Source organism: Centropristis striata, chromosome 8 (genome assembly GCF_030273125.1).
Source record: "Centropristis striata isolate RG_2023a ecotype Rhode Island chromosome 8, C.striata_1.0, whole genome shotgun sequence".
NCBI classification, from domain to species: Eukaryota; Metazoa; Chordata; class Actinopteri; order Perciformes; family Serranidae; genus Centropristis; species Centropristis striata.
The window spans coordinates 17,821,000-17,833,031 of NC_081524.1; the positions used below are offsets into that span (position 1 = coordinate 17,821,000).

The window sequence follows — 12,032 nt, forward strand, 5'->3', positions numbered from 1 at the left end:
GTTTTGTTCCCAGTATATTTATCAACACATCTGCCAAATGTGGTGCTTTTATCACAAAATGAACAATTGGTATGATATAATAAGCTATGCCGCCCCACTATAATAATTATTATAGGTCAAAAAGTGCTTTTTAAATGACCATGACAAAACCATTAATTTCTCTTTTTTTATGTTTATTACAAATTTAAGTAAAATATACATAAATTGATGAAGTGATTGTGGAATAAGATAAGGATTTTTGAACTTTTGCCTTGCAGCAATATATTGCACCAAAAGCAGCAACAACAAAAAAACATATTCAAATTAATTTCATTTTATACACTTGTACATGTAGGAGTGGGCAATATCGACATCATTCCTTTATGATCTATATGTTGGTACATTTACTGAAGAAGAATCAATTGAGAAATGAGATTAAACTGTCAAAAAGAAATCTAGATTTTGATCATATCGCAGATTGATACCACTTTATTCTAAATATGAAGCTCCAGCAGAGACATCAATTTTAAAGAAATTTAAAAAATGTCGAGATCCAGTCAAATAGTGCCAAAAAGTACGAGCATAACAAAATCTGGAAATTTATCTTCATGCCAAGTTAAGGTCAAGGTATTTGAGACGGTTTTTCCAAAAACAGCAGCTTGTTACAACCCATTTTAACTTTTTAGTTAGTGGCGGCCTCTAGTGACCTTAATTATGAAGGGCACCAAGATGGAAGTGACGTTACAGAGCGTTAAAAGCAAAAGTGGAAGCGAGCATACAGAGTATCAAGAACAAAAAGGTCAGCGTGCGTAGCTATGTTGCAGCTTAGCTTCCTCACTGCGTTCCATTTATTTAACTTTTTGAAACATCTTCTCATCTAACTAACCCAGGGCCATTTCAAAACATTAACGACAACATTCACCAGTAAGGGGTGCTAGTTTAGGGTCATATTTAAGAAGAATATGTGGGGTCATTTGGTTTGGACGGACTTGTTGAATTATTTCCTGGCTGTAGCCTTGTATTTTACAAACAGATACAAGAGTGGTATCGATCTTATCTTAAGTGACTGAGCTAATTTTTCCCCAAAAATGTCAAACTGACACTAGAAATAGGAGATGACGAAACACTCAAGACCCACCCAATTGTCTGTTTGATGGCTTTTAAAGGCCAAAAAATGAACTACGAACTTCAAATACCACAAACAGACAAATCTTGGTACTGAAGGTCTGAGTTGTTTAAAGGTTACCCTGGTGTATAAACTCTCCGGCAGCTAACAGACGTATCATCATCTCGTCCGGCCCTAATAACATCTAATGAGGATGGAATCGTTATAAGTTTCATAACATTAAGACAAAGCTGGCACGGCTATGAAACTACACCCTGAAGCTGCTTTATCATCATCAGATGATAGAGACATATGTAAAAGAACAAGAATCATCACAAGTAATTCAATGAATCACATACCAGATCCCTTACAAAGCAGATTATGCATCGACACAGACAATATTTATGAATAGATTTCTATATTTAATGGACATATTTCCAGGTCATGAATTGAGCGTGAAGCTTGTTTCTTCGGCTGCTTACTCGGAGTGGATGCATAGGAAGGCTCTTTTGTGTTTTCCATAGTAGTAACAATCCTCGTGGAAGTTGTTGCTCTCCACCACCTCCTTGAAGGTGCTGACAGCGTGCACCAGGCAGTTGGGGAAGCTCTTGTTCAAAGCCAGAGCAGCTTTCATCATGTCCGACTTCATCTTCAGAGCCTCGATCTGCTCCTGGATCTGACTCTTGTTGATGGGCTTGGGGTCGACACAGAAGGAGACCACCACTTTGATCTTGTTCTTGGTCAAAATGTCAAACCAGTTTGCTCCTCCGCTCCCTTGGCACTTCTTTCCCGCCAGCCAGTTGAAGAAGAAAATGCGCTCCCTGTTGCTGAAGGCGCGGACGGACCAGTTTACCCAGTCGTATTTCTTAACCAACGTGTCCAGGAGGGACTGGGTGAACTCACGGTCGACGGTGCCAGGAGTCTCCTGAAGCTTGTGCTCCATGTCCTCCTTGGCTTGATCAGCAAAGTTCTCCGTGCAGTCGTCCACAGCCGCTTTCATCAGTTTCTCCACATGCTCCATGCGCGTCTGCCACTTCTTCACCATCTCCTCGCCCACCACGCCTTCCTTCAGGGCGGAGTGGCCCATGACGGAGATGATGCCCACCACGAAGAGCTTCTTCAGCCGGGCGCAAAAATCCTCGACTGCCCTTCTGCCTCTCCGCTCCGTGGTCACTACCGTCTCCAGCATGGGGTCTCCTGAGGTGTTCTCTCCGGTGACAGCGTTGTAGAGAGCGTCCAGGTTCAAGTCGGCGTCTGTGTTCTCGTAATGGCTGAGAAACTTCTCCATTTTCTTCTCTTTGAACTTTGGCTTGGCGTTGACAAAGTCCTGGAACTTTTCATACTGGCTGAGCATCTGCGCCTCTCGATCGAAGTTCTGCTTGTTCATCGACGTCCTCTGCAGCTCCAAGGCGATTTTATCAATCTCATCTTGGATTCCCTCCAGCTGCTGGTTGACCAGTTCGAACTGCTGAGTCAGGTAGCGAGCCTCTTTGCTGTCCGGGTTGCTCAGTATCTCGGCGGACGCCATGAACACGGCCTCCAGGACGGGGTGAAGCTGGCCCACGGTGGCGGCGAGCACCTCGGAGGCTTGTCCCATGATCTCCACACCTTTCTCCACCTTGTCCCTGTTCTGCAGGAGCCAATCTGCCACATTGTTCATCATCTTTGTACTATGTTTTTCACACTAACTTACTGATTTGTTTTCCACTGCCAGATGTTTTTCTGGTGCCTGAAAGAAGAAGAAACATGAAATTCTTGTAAAGTTCATAATAGTGTGAATTTTAAGACACATTTTCATTAAATGGCATTTCATTTCCTTGTTTTTTGAGTTCCATTTGTTAAAGCAAATCAGCAGAGCCTGACCGATATGGGATTTTTGAGACTGATGCGGAACCTGATTTTACTTGGGGAAAATTAATTGATAGCCAATATGGTGGCCGAAATAGTTTTTTGAGCTGGAATGAACCTTTTTTAATGTAAACCTTTTTAAGTAAAAATAAGTGAGAAGTGAGAAAATAAAGGATAAATAGGAATAAAATAAATAGCTAAATAAACATCATTACTGCTCAATACGACCGTGTATTAGGGCCAAGTATGAAAAAAAAACGGACCCAGGGGAGGGGCTAATATTTTGAGAAAAAAGTCGCAAATTTATTAGATTAAATGTGGCAAATCTATGAGAAGTAGCCGAATTATGAGATTAACCCTTTGATGCACAACATATTGACACTTCTTCTAATACACAACATGGGTCAAAAATGACCCTCCTCCATTCCCCATGTTATTTAATGCTTGCTGTGTGTTTCTGTGCTCTATTTTTTTTATATCAACTTTTTTATGATTGAATATTACAAGTTTTCTTTAAATATCTCATTTTTGAAAACAACAGATCATTATTTCCATTTTGCTTCTCATACTTTATGAAGACAAAAAGTTTTTGTATTATTACATAGCTAACTACTTGGCTAAGTAGCTTGCTAAGCTAACTACTTAGCCAAGAAGTTAGCTAAGTAGTTAGCTTAACAAGCTACTTAGCTAAAAAAAATGGATATGGGTCACTTTTGACCCATGTTGTGCATTAGAAGGATAGTGACACAAAAAGGGATTTTATTCAAAAATTAATGAAGGAAAACATAGAATTAGAATGTATGATGATCAAAAACAAACTAATTGAGGAAACCTGGAATACTGAATGATGAAAATAATTTATTGCAAAGATACAGAACATAAAAACTCTGTCGGGTCACTTTAGACCCATGTTGTGCATCAAAGGGTTAAAAGTGGTAAATCTATGAGAAAAAAGTAGCAAAAAGAATTAAAAAAGCAATATTTTCTGCTTACATTCACCAATACCAATTTGCCTTTGATGGGCCAGTATCGCCCGATAATATCAGCCAGCTGATATATATCAGTCGGGTTCCAGTAATCAGCTGACATTAAGTCATTTTTTTTCTCACAGGACATGTTCATGACAAACAAAACCCTACAATAAAGCAAACGGCAGGTCATGTCAGCACATGTAGGCATCCAGTTTCATGCCGCACCCTCAGAGCCTTCAGCTAATGACAGGGACTCGTTTTTTAAGCCTTGGTGGCAATGACACAGAAAAAAGCTCATGAAAGTACACAAACGAGGCACACATGGATGGCAATTCAGAACAAATATCAAACATGGCGTGTGTGTGTACTCATGAATTATGGCGTGAAGTGTTGTGCAACATTGCAGCACCGGCCCTTTGGGATGTGAGTTTTTTTACTGCTCTAACAATAGCCAAGACCCAAAGCAAACACAGATGTTCCCAACATGGTCAAAGAGGGGATATACTTTGGTAACGATAGTATGGTGTTCAATGTAAAATACACAGGAGAGATGACCTAACTCATTTCTGGTTCCCTGGAGGCCGTATCCAGCTCAGAAACAGGCACACCCAAGTCTGAGAGCAGAAAATCCCCACCATTGCACTTGTTCAATAATGCAATCACACTTCCCCTAATTATTGCAGCACAAACATAATTAAAACCAAATACACACATTTTTTTGAGGTTTTGGTTTGAGAGTAAAACACAGATTTATATGTGTAACCACAGAAAATAGGCTCACCAATAATTGCTGCAGTGATGAGATCAGTGGTGTCATTTTACAGCATTTCCTATCACTGCAATTAGATTTACTTTATTCATTACCACATGCCAGCAGTTGCTTTTACAACAACTTTTTTTTACCTCCTATGTGATGAAAATAACAAAAAGAAGGTGCACCATTCAACATTTTAAGTTCTAATTACATAACAGAATTCCATTCTTATTTGAAGATAATTAAAAGAAAATACTTACTGATTAATTATCTTGTGTTTGAAAATATCTTCTCTTGTAAAATAGAAAAAAGTTTGTCTTCTTTTAACACAAAAAGTGAAATGTATTTTTGGTGAAAGGGAAAAAAGGCGAGTCCCACACAGCACTTTATCAAACACTCACACTGGTCTCCCCTTTCAGTGTGATACGCTTCAGAGCCACAGAGCTTCAATAAGTCCTGAACAAGACCACATCCCCCACAAGACTCTTCTCTACCTACGGCACGTCACTTTCACATGAGCTGTTTTTCTACAGAATAACAGCTCATATGTAAGTGACTTCATTTTAAGTATAAAAAGGAAGAAAAAGTAAATTCCAGTTCCTTAAAGCTTCTAATGAAGGCAAACTTTTAATAAAGGAGAGAAAAACTGAGCAAATAAAAGTAAAAGTTTAGGTTTTTTTGGCTTTCTTTCTCTCTTGCTCTCCTTTTTTATAAAAACTAAAAGTGATGGTAAAGTGGTGAGACAGATGAAAGTGTTGCTGAATTAAATACAGCAGAAAAAAGAAGAACTCACCTTTCTTGCTAAATATCCAGTGGGCTACAGTCCAGTTATCCAGTAGTCCAGCTGTGCCTGTGAGCACCAGCCTCCTTGGGATGCATATATAGACTCTCTCTCTCCCTCTCTCCCTCTCACTCTCTCCCAGTGTCTGTCTGTCTCTCTCTCTCTCGTCACTCCCCCTTTGGAACTCCTCCATCTCGTTCCAGCATTCCTCAGAAACCCACTCAGAGGGATGAGGGGCCGGCAATGACACAGATAACATCCTGTAAACACTCCCCATGCAGGGACACCATGCACCCTGGGAAAATTAAAAAAATTTAAAAAAATGAGAAAGAGAAAGAGAGAAAGACTGGTCTGTGTGTGTGTGTGTGTGTGTGTGTGTGTGTGTGTGTGTGTGTGTGTGTGTGCGTGTGTTTGTGTGTGCATGCGAGAGAGAGAGAGAGAGAGAGAGAGAGAGAGAGAGAGAAAGAGAGAGAGAGAGAGATAGAGCGAGAGGCAGACAAAGAGAGAATAAAAAGTAGACCAGTTGGGTTCAGCAAAGTGGCCCATGAGGACAAAACCCCTCTTGTTGTGGCTCCAACTTGTTGCCATAGCTACTGCACTGGTTCCTCTGACTTCTGTGAGACTGTGCATGCTCCAAAACCAAGTTCAGCTCCCTCTGTGTGCAACAAGTTGATATTCACAGCCACTTAATGCCTTAAATACCAACATAAATCATTATTTAGACTAGTTCTCTGAAAAATGTTTTTTTTAACCCTTTGATGCACTACATATAAACACCTTCTAATGCACAACATGGGTCAAAAATGACCCGCATTCATTTCCCATGTTATTTCATGCTGGATGTGTGTTTGAATATCTTTTTTTTAATTATTACAACAGATCATTATATCCATTTTTCCTTTCATACTTTATGAAGAAAAATAGTTTTTGTATTATTACATCAAGTTTACACACATGGGTCAAAAATGACCTTGTGCATTAGAAGCATAGTGATACAAAAAGTGATACACTGAATTAACAATTTGAGTATATGTGTAACTATGTTTGTCTTATTTTTAAGGTTGAACTTTACATTGGAAAATCACATATCACACATACATTTAACATTTGAGACTTATTAGAGCCACCAAATAATAATTTCCATTGGAAAAACACCAAAAACAGGATAGTTAATATTTGTGTCTTATTTGTCAGGTTTTAAATTGGTAACAACATATAAACACCTTCTGAATGCACAACATGGGTCTAAAATGATCTTGTGCATTTGAAGTGAGGTGATAAAAAAGGGTTTTATTCCAAAAGTAAGAAATAAAAACAAAAAATGAGGATGTATGAGGATCAAAAACAAGTTGATTGTGGAAAACCTGGAGTAATGATAAATATAGAAAATAAAAACTTAGTCGGATCACTTTAGACCCATGTTGTGCATCAAAGGGTTAAGAAAAGCCTTTTGAAATTATTTCACAGAGATTGACCTAGTTCGCTCACAAGCTGAGAATTAGTGATGGGAAATTTGTTTGATTCAAGCATTGCAAAGAGTGGTGACATTTGCCCTGCAGGGGCAGCACTCAGTCCGTCACAGTGAAAGACAGCCTGTGTTTCTGAATACACACCATGACGGTCGGAGCTACACTCATGATGTTTGTGGCGGTGACACACGCAGCCTGATGTCACTGTAACTGTCCTCTGTAATGGGTGGTGAAGAGGCGGGGACAGGAAGAGGAGGGAAGGATGTCTTGTGCTCACAGATACTGGCCAGAGGACCAGAGGAGGGTTTATGGCGAGCACGTCCACCGCCTGTGTCGTCCCACTGTCAGATCTCACACTTGTAACCATCAGAAAGTGAAAAGCAGCTTTCGCAGGGACTCAACAGTATGTGGCGTGATGGGCGGTTCAGGTCCATGGTGGTAAACACTCTGTAGAGGCCTGAGCGCCATGTCACTCAGCTCTTTTGCTCTGTGTGTGTTGTGTTCTACACTGCAAAAAAGGTGTGTCTAAAAACAAGATAAAAAACACTAAATCTGAGGTAAATCCAGGAGATAATTTCACTTGACAAGATTTCTTAAATTAAGATAGTTAAATCTAGAAATTAGCACATTGAATGATTAAAATAAGAAATTAACACTTAAAACAAGATAAATTATGTAACACTTCTAAATCTAAAGTTTTTTTTATCTTGATAAGAAACAAATCATTTGCAGTGCACTCTGCTTGGGCCAGTTCATCACTGATTGCAACTTTAATTAAGCTTTAATCTGTCTATGATCACGCTGGCGTGGTCAGATAATGTGGGTTTTTTTTAAAGTACCCTAACAAAAAAATGTGGTCATGTGGAGCGCTGCTGTCGACTTCACTCCAAGTTACAGACTTGAAACTTTCTCCAGTTTTTTGTTTGACGTTCCGAGGTCATGTAAAACCAACAATATGATCGTTTTAATTTGATAGTACAAAAATATTTATTCAAGTGTAAAATTAGGATGGGACGAGCCAGGCGTAGTATTTGTTCCTATAAATAAACATGTTTTTATGGTCATTTTTTATGTATAGTTTTATTATATTTGAATTTTGCCTTTTATATGTTCATATTTGTAACCTATGTTTACATTTTTCACGTCTTAAACAGTTCATTGAGCATATTTGTGGTTTTGATTGTCATAAATAGTAAAATTTTATTTCAGATTTCATGATTTTTGTGTATTTTTGGGCTCAATATGTTAATAAAGTGGGTTAAAGTGAAAAAATAATTGTCAGATCATGTTGAAGTTGTGCTGGGAAAATACCAATTACCAAACATGGGTATAGTAAATATAATGTGGCATATAAAGGGCAAATAGGCTCAGACCCCAGAAGGTTAAGAGTTAATTTCATTTTAAGCATTCAACATGCTTATTTCTAGATTTAATAATCTTAATTTAAGAAATCGTGTCAAGTGAAATTATCTGTCCATGCAGCAATATCATTTCCCTCAGATTTAGTGTTTTTATCTCGTTTTTAGACACACCTTTTTTGCAGTGTAGAGAAATCTTTATAAAGAGCTTTTTTATGCCGGAAGATAAACTGATCTGCAAAACAGCCAGAGCTTGCAACCATACAAACATCAAAAGAACTTCTGGCTTCTGCTAGTGTTGAGTTTGTAGAAACGTTCAGTGTTTGTTGTTCGTGGTTTCAGGTGGAAACATGGGTGAAATATCTGAGATAATGGCAGCCAGCTGAGCAGAGAGTTTGTGTGCATGAAGCTGTTTTGTCTGGCTTAACTCTGCATGAATCCACTCAGCATGTTGGACAAGCTGAACTAAAGGAATCTCCTTCATGATTTTATGTCTTACAGAGTTTCTTGAAAGCATTATGTCTTGGCTTTTTGATGCACTATTAGGAGAGAGCAGTATCAGGAGTTTTAATTCTGCAAATATCTGCAAGAGGATAAATAATGCACTAAGTCAATCTTTCATTTGTTACTTATGATTGATATTTGCATGAAAAACACCAAAAAATTGAAGTCATGAGTTTCATCTGCTCAGTCAAGCAATTTCTTATAAATTGCAGCTGAATTAAGAATGTATTCACCAAAAATAAGAAAGAACGAAAGCTTTTTTAACCCTCTGGGGTCTGAGCCTATTTGCCCTTTATATACCACATAATATTTACTATACCCATGTTTGGTATTTGGTATTTTCTTAGCAAAACTTCAACATGATCTGACAATTATTTTTTCACTTTAACCCCCTTTATCAACACATTGAGCCCAAAAAATACACACAAAATCATGAAATCTGAAATAAAATTTGACTATTTATGACAATTAAAACCACAAATATGCTCAATGAACTGTTTAAGACGTGAAAAATGTAAACATAGTTGACAAATATGAACATATAAAAGGCAAAATTCAAATATAATAAAACTATTCATAAAAAAAATACCATAAAACATGTTTATTTATAGGAACAAAATATTTTTGTACTATCAAATTAAAAAAATCATATCTTTGCTTTTACATGACCTCAGAACGTCAAACAAAAAACTGGAGAAAGTTTCAAGTCTGTAATTTGGAGTGAAGTCGACAGCAGCGCTCCACGTGACCATGTTTTTTTGTTGTGGCACTTTAAAAAAATAAAAAGTTATCTGATCAAGCCAGCGTGATCATAGACCCCAGAGGATTAATGTCTTTTTAGACATTTATGTGATTAAATGTAAAGTTCATGGCTTTTTCATGTCATTGCAGTACATCTAATAGCAGCAGAGGCTGTGTCGTCTTTTTTGTTTGTGTCTGGAAGCTGATGATAAATGACTTCCTGGTCGGAGGAAAACTATTGACCACATTTTATCTTTTTGACCCTGGCCAATGGCAAGTGTTCCCTCCTCACCACAAGATGTCTCTTCAGCTCGCAGGAAAAGCCCCCAGTGGATCATCCAATGGTAGTATATATACGCAGCATATTCTGGGAAGGGTCTGTGTTTGAAAACGTCAAGTGAGACACAAGAGAAAGCGTTTGTGCATAAGAGGAGAATCATGATGCAAAGAGATGCTCAGCCTGAAATACAAGACTTCATTTTGGCAGAGCTTTAAACAAAGCCATGAAAAATGTTGATGACCTGCTCGGACCAGGATATAATGCCAATTATTAAATGGCACAAACTGTACAACATAATTAGTTTGGGAACCATGTCAGTTGTCAGGCACAGTAAACAGCCAAGAAGCTGCAATCACATACACTGAAAAAAGGTGTGTCTAAAAACAAGATAAAACACTAAATCTGAGGGAAATGATCTTGCTGCATGGACAGATAATTTCACTTGATTTCTTAACCCTCTGGAGTCCATGAAAGTGCCGGAGCACGTCAAAAAAAGACACAAAAATGACCAAAAAAGACACAAAAAGACACAAAATGACTAGAAAAAATACACAAAATGACCAAAAAAGACACAGAGGACACAAAATGACAAAAAAGACACAAAATGACAAAAAAAACAACAACAAAATGACAAAAAAAGGACACAACAACAGACACAAGATGACAAAAAAGAGACACAAAATAACTAAAAACGACACAACAGACACAAAATGACCAAAAAAGACACAAAAAAGATATGAAAAGGTTTTCAAAAATGGACAAAATAGTCCAAGACTCCATAGAGTTAAATTAAGATTATTAAATCTAGAAATAAGCATGTTGAACGCATAAAATAAGGAATTAACTCTTAAAACAAGATAAATTAAAGCTGCAAGCAGCAATGAACTGGCCCGAGCAGAGTGCACTGACAATTATTTGTGTCTTACCAAGATAAAAAAAACTTTAGATTTAGAAGTGTTAGATAATTTATCTGGGTAATTTAAGTTAAGTTAATTTCTTATTTTAAGTGTTCAACATGCTTATTTCTAGATTTAATAATCTTAATTTAAGAAATCATTTGTCAATCAATTATCTGTCCATGCAGCAAGATCATTTCCCTCAGATTTAGTGTTTTTATCTTGTTTTTAGACACACCTTTTTTGCAGTGTAACAAAGTACATGTGCTTACAGACTTTTTTCTCTCCTGCTCTTTATATCCACACCTCAGTATTACATCAGTGCATCGAAGGATTGCTTCATAAATAGAAAGTCGTTAAGATGGGATTTAGGACCCGTCATGCTGGATTTGACTCCCATGGGAAAATAAATGTGTGTGGGATTGACGGGGCCTTTGAACACATCTGAGTTCTCCTCATGTAATAGATGCAGGATTGTGGGATATTGCCAGAGGCCCCAAACAGCAGACAGAAAGTTGGTGCATGCCCAAATTACAACCTATTTAGAGCACTTTTGTGAACATGCAGGAAGTAAAGAAAGTAAGAAAGAAAGTAAAGAACTACCCTGATGCAGAGTTTACCCTGCTGAGGTGTAAACATTGTTTAGTAAACTCATGAGATAACATCAGTGCAGCATGTTGATATATTTCTATGATGTCATAACAAGCTGGCTGGAAAGATAATTACTATACTATACTATACTATACTATACTATACTATACTATTCTATTTATATATATATATATATATATACATATATATATATATAGCGATTTTTTTTGCATGGCGATATTATATCAATTCATGGCCGCCAAGTATTGTTATTTAGTGTTCCGGCTGGCCATCAGTATTTTCGCTGTATTTTTTTCCGGAGGCCATAGCTTGCTCACTTTTAGGACTAGACTCATGAAACTAGAAGATCTAAGGGATCTATAGGCAACATGTGTCGTGAAATTGTCGAAATAACGCTGCAAAGTTTGGCTTTTTTATGTTTCATTCAAAAACATTGAGAGCAGTGAAGCTTAAAGTTTTTGAAAGTATGATAAAATGCTGCAGTTGTTGTCGTCCTCCATACATGTTTGATATCAGTTGAGTTCAGTTTGACTGAATACTTTGTTGGTCAGTCTGTGGGTTTGACTCTCATTGTGGAGAAATAAAAAGACTGAAGTGAGATGAATTCACTGAGAATTTTCTCTTATTTGACAAAACAATTCTTGATTGAATTGAATTAGCCAGTCAGAGCCATTGACATTACCAGAATTACCCAGAATGAAGATCAGCCAACCCTGTCTCATATAAATTCTGAT

General features: G+C 37.6%; 1 protein-coding gene across 2 annotated transcripts; it reads right to left on the reverse strand.

Annotated features, from left to right (window-relative positions):
• Positions 1-414: 414 nt before the first annotated feature.
• On the reverse strand, positions 415-5,652 carry rpz5 (rapunzel 5). 2 transcript variants are annotated; one of them, XM_059339344.1, is made up of 2 exons: positions 5,451-5,652; positions 415-2,813 (listed from the first exon to the last, which is right to left on the reverse strand). In XM_059339344.1, exon 2 carries the CDS (start codon positions 2,745-2,747, stop codon positions 1,563-1,565), a length of 1,185 nt encoding a protein of 394 aa, XP_059195327.1. In that variant the 5' UTR covers positions 2,748-2,813; positions 5,451-5,652; the 3' UTR covers positions 415-1,562. The 2 variants fall into 2 exon arrangements, with proteins under 2 accessions (XP_059195327.1, XP_059195328.1); XM_059339345.1 differs by lacking the exon at positions 5,451-5,652 and adding an exon at positions 4,918-5,054.
• Positions 5,653-12,032: the final 6,380 nt, after the last annotated feature.

What these genes read in the sequence shown, in the direction of transcription:
- rpz5 (XM_059339344.1), bottom strand. Translation starts at nt 2,747, where the DNA reads ATGATGAACAATGTGGCAGATTGGCTCCTGCAGAACAGGGACAAGGTG.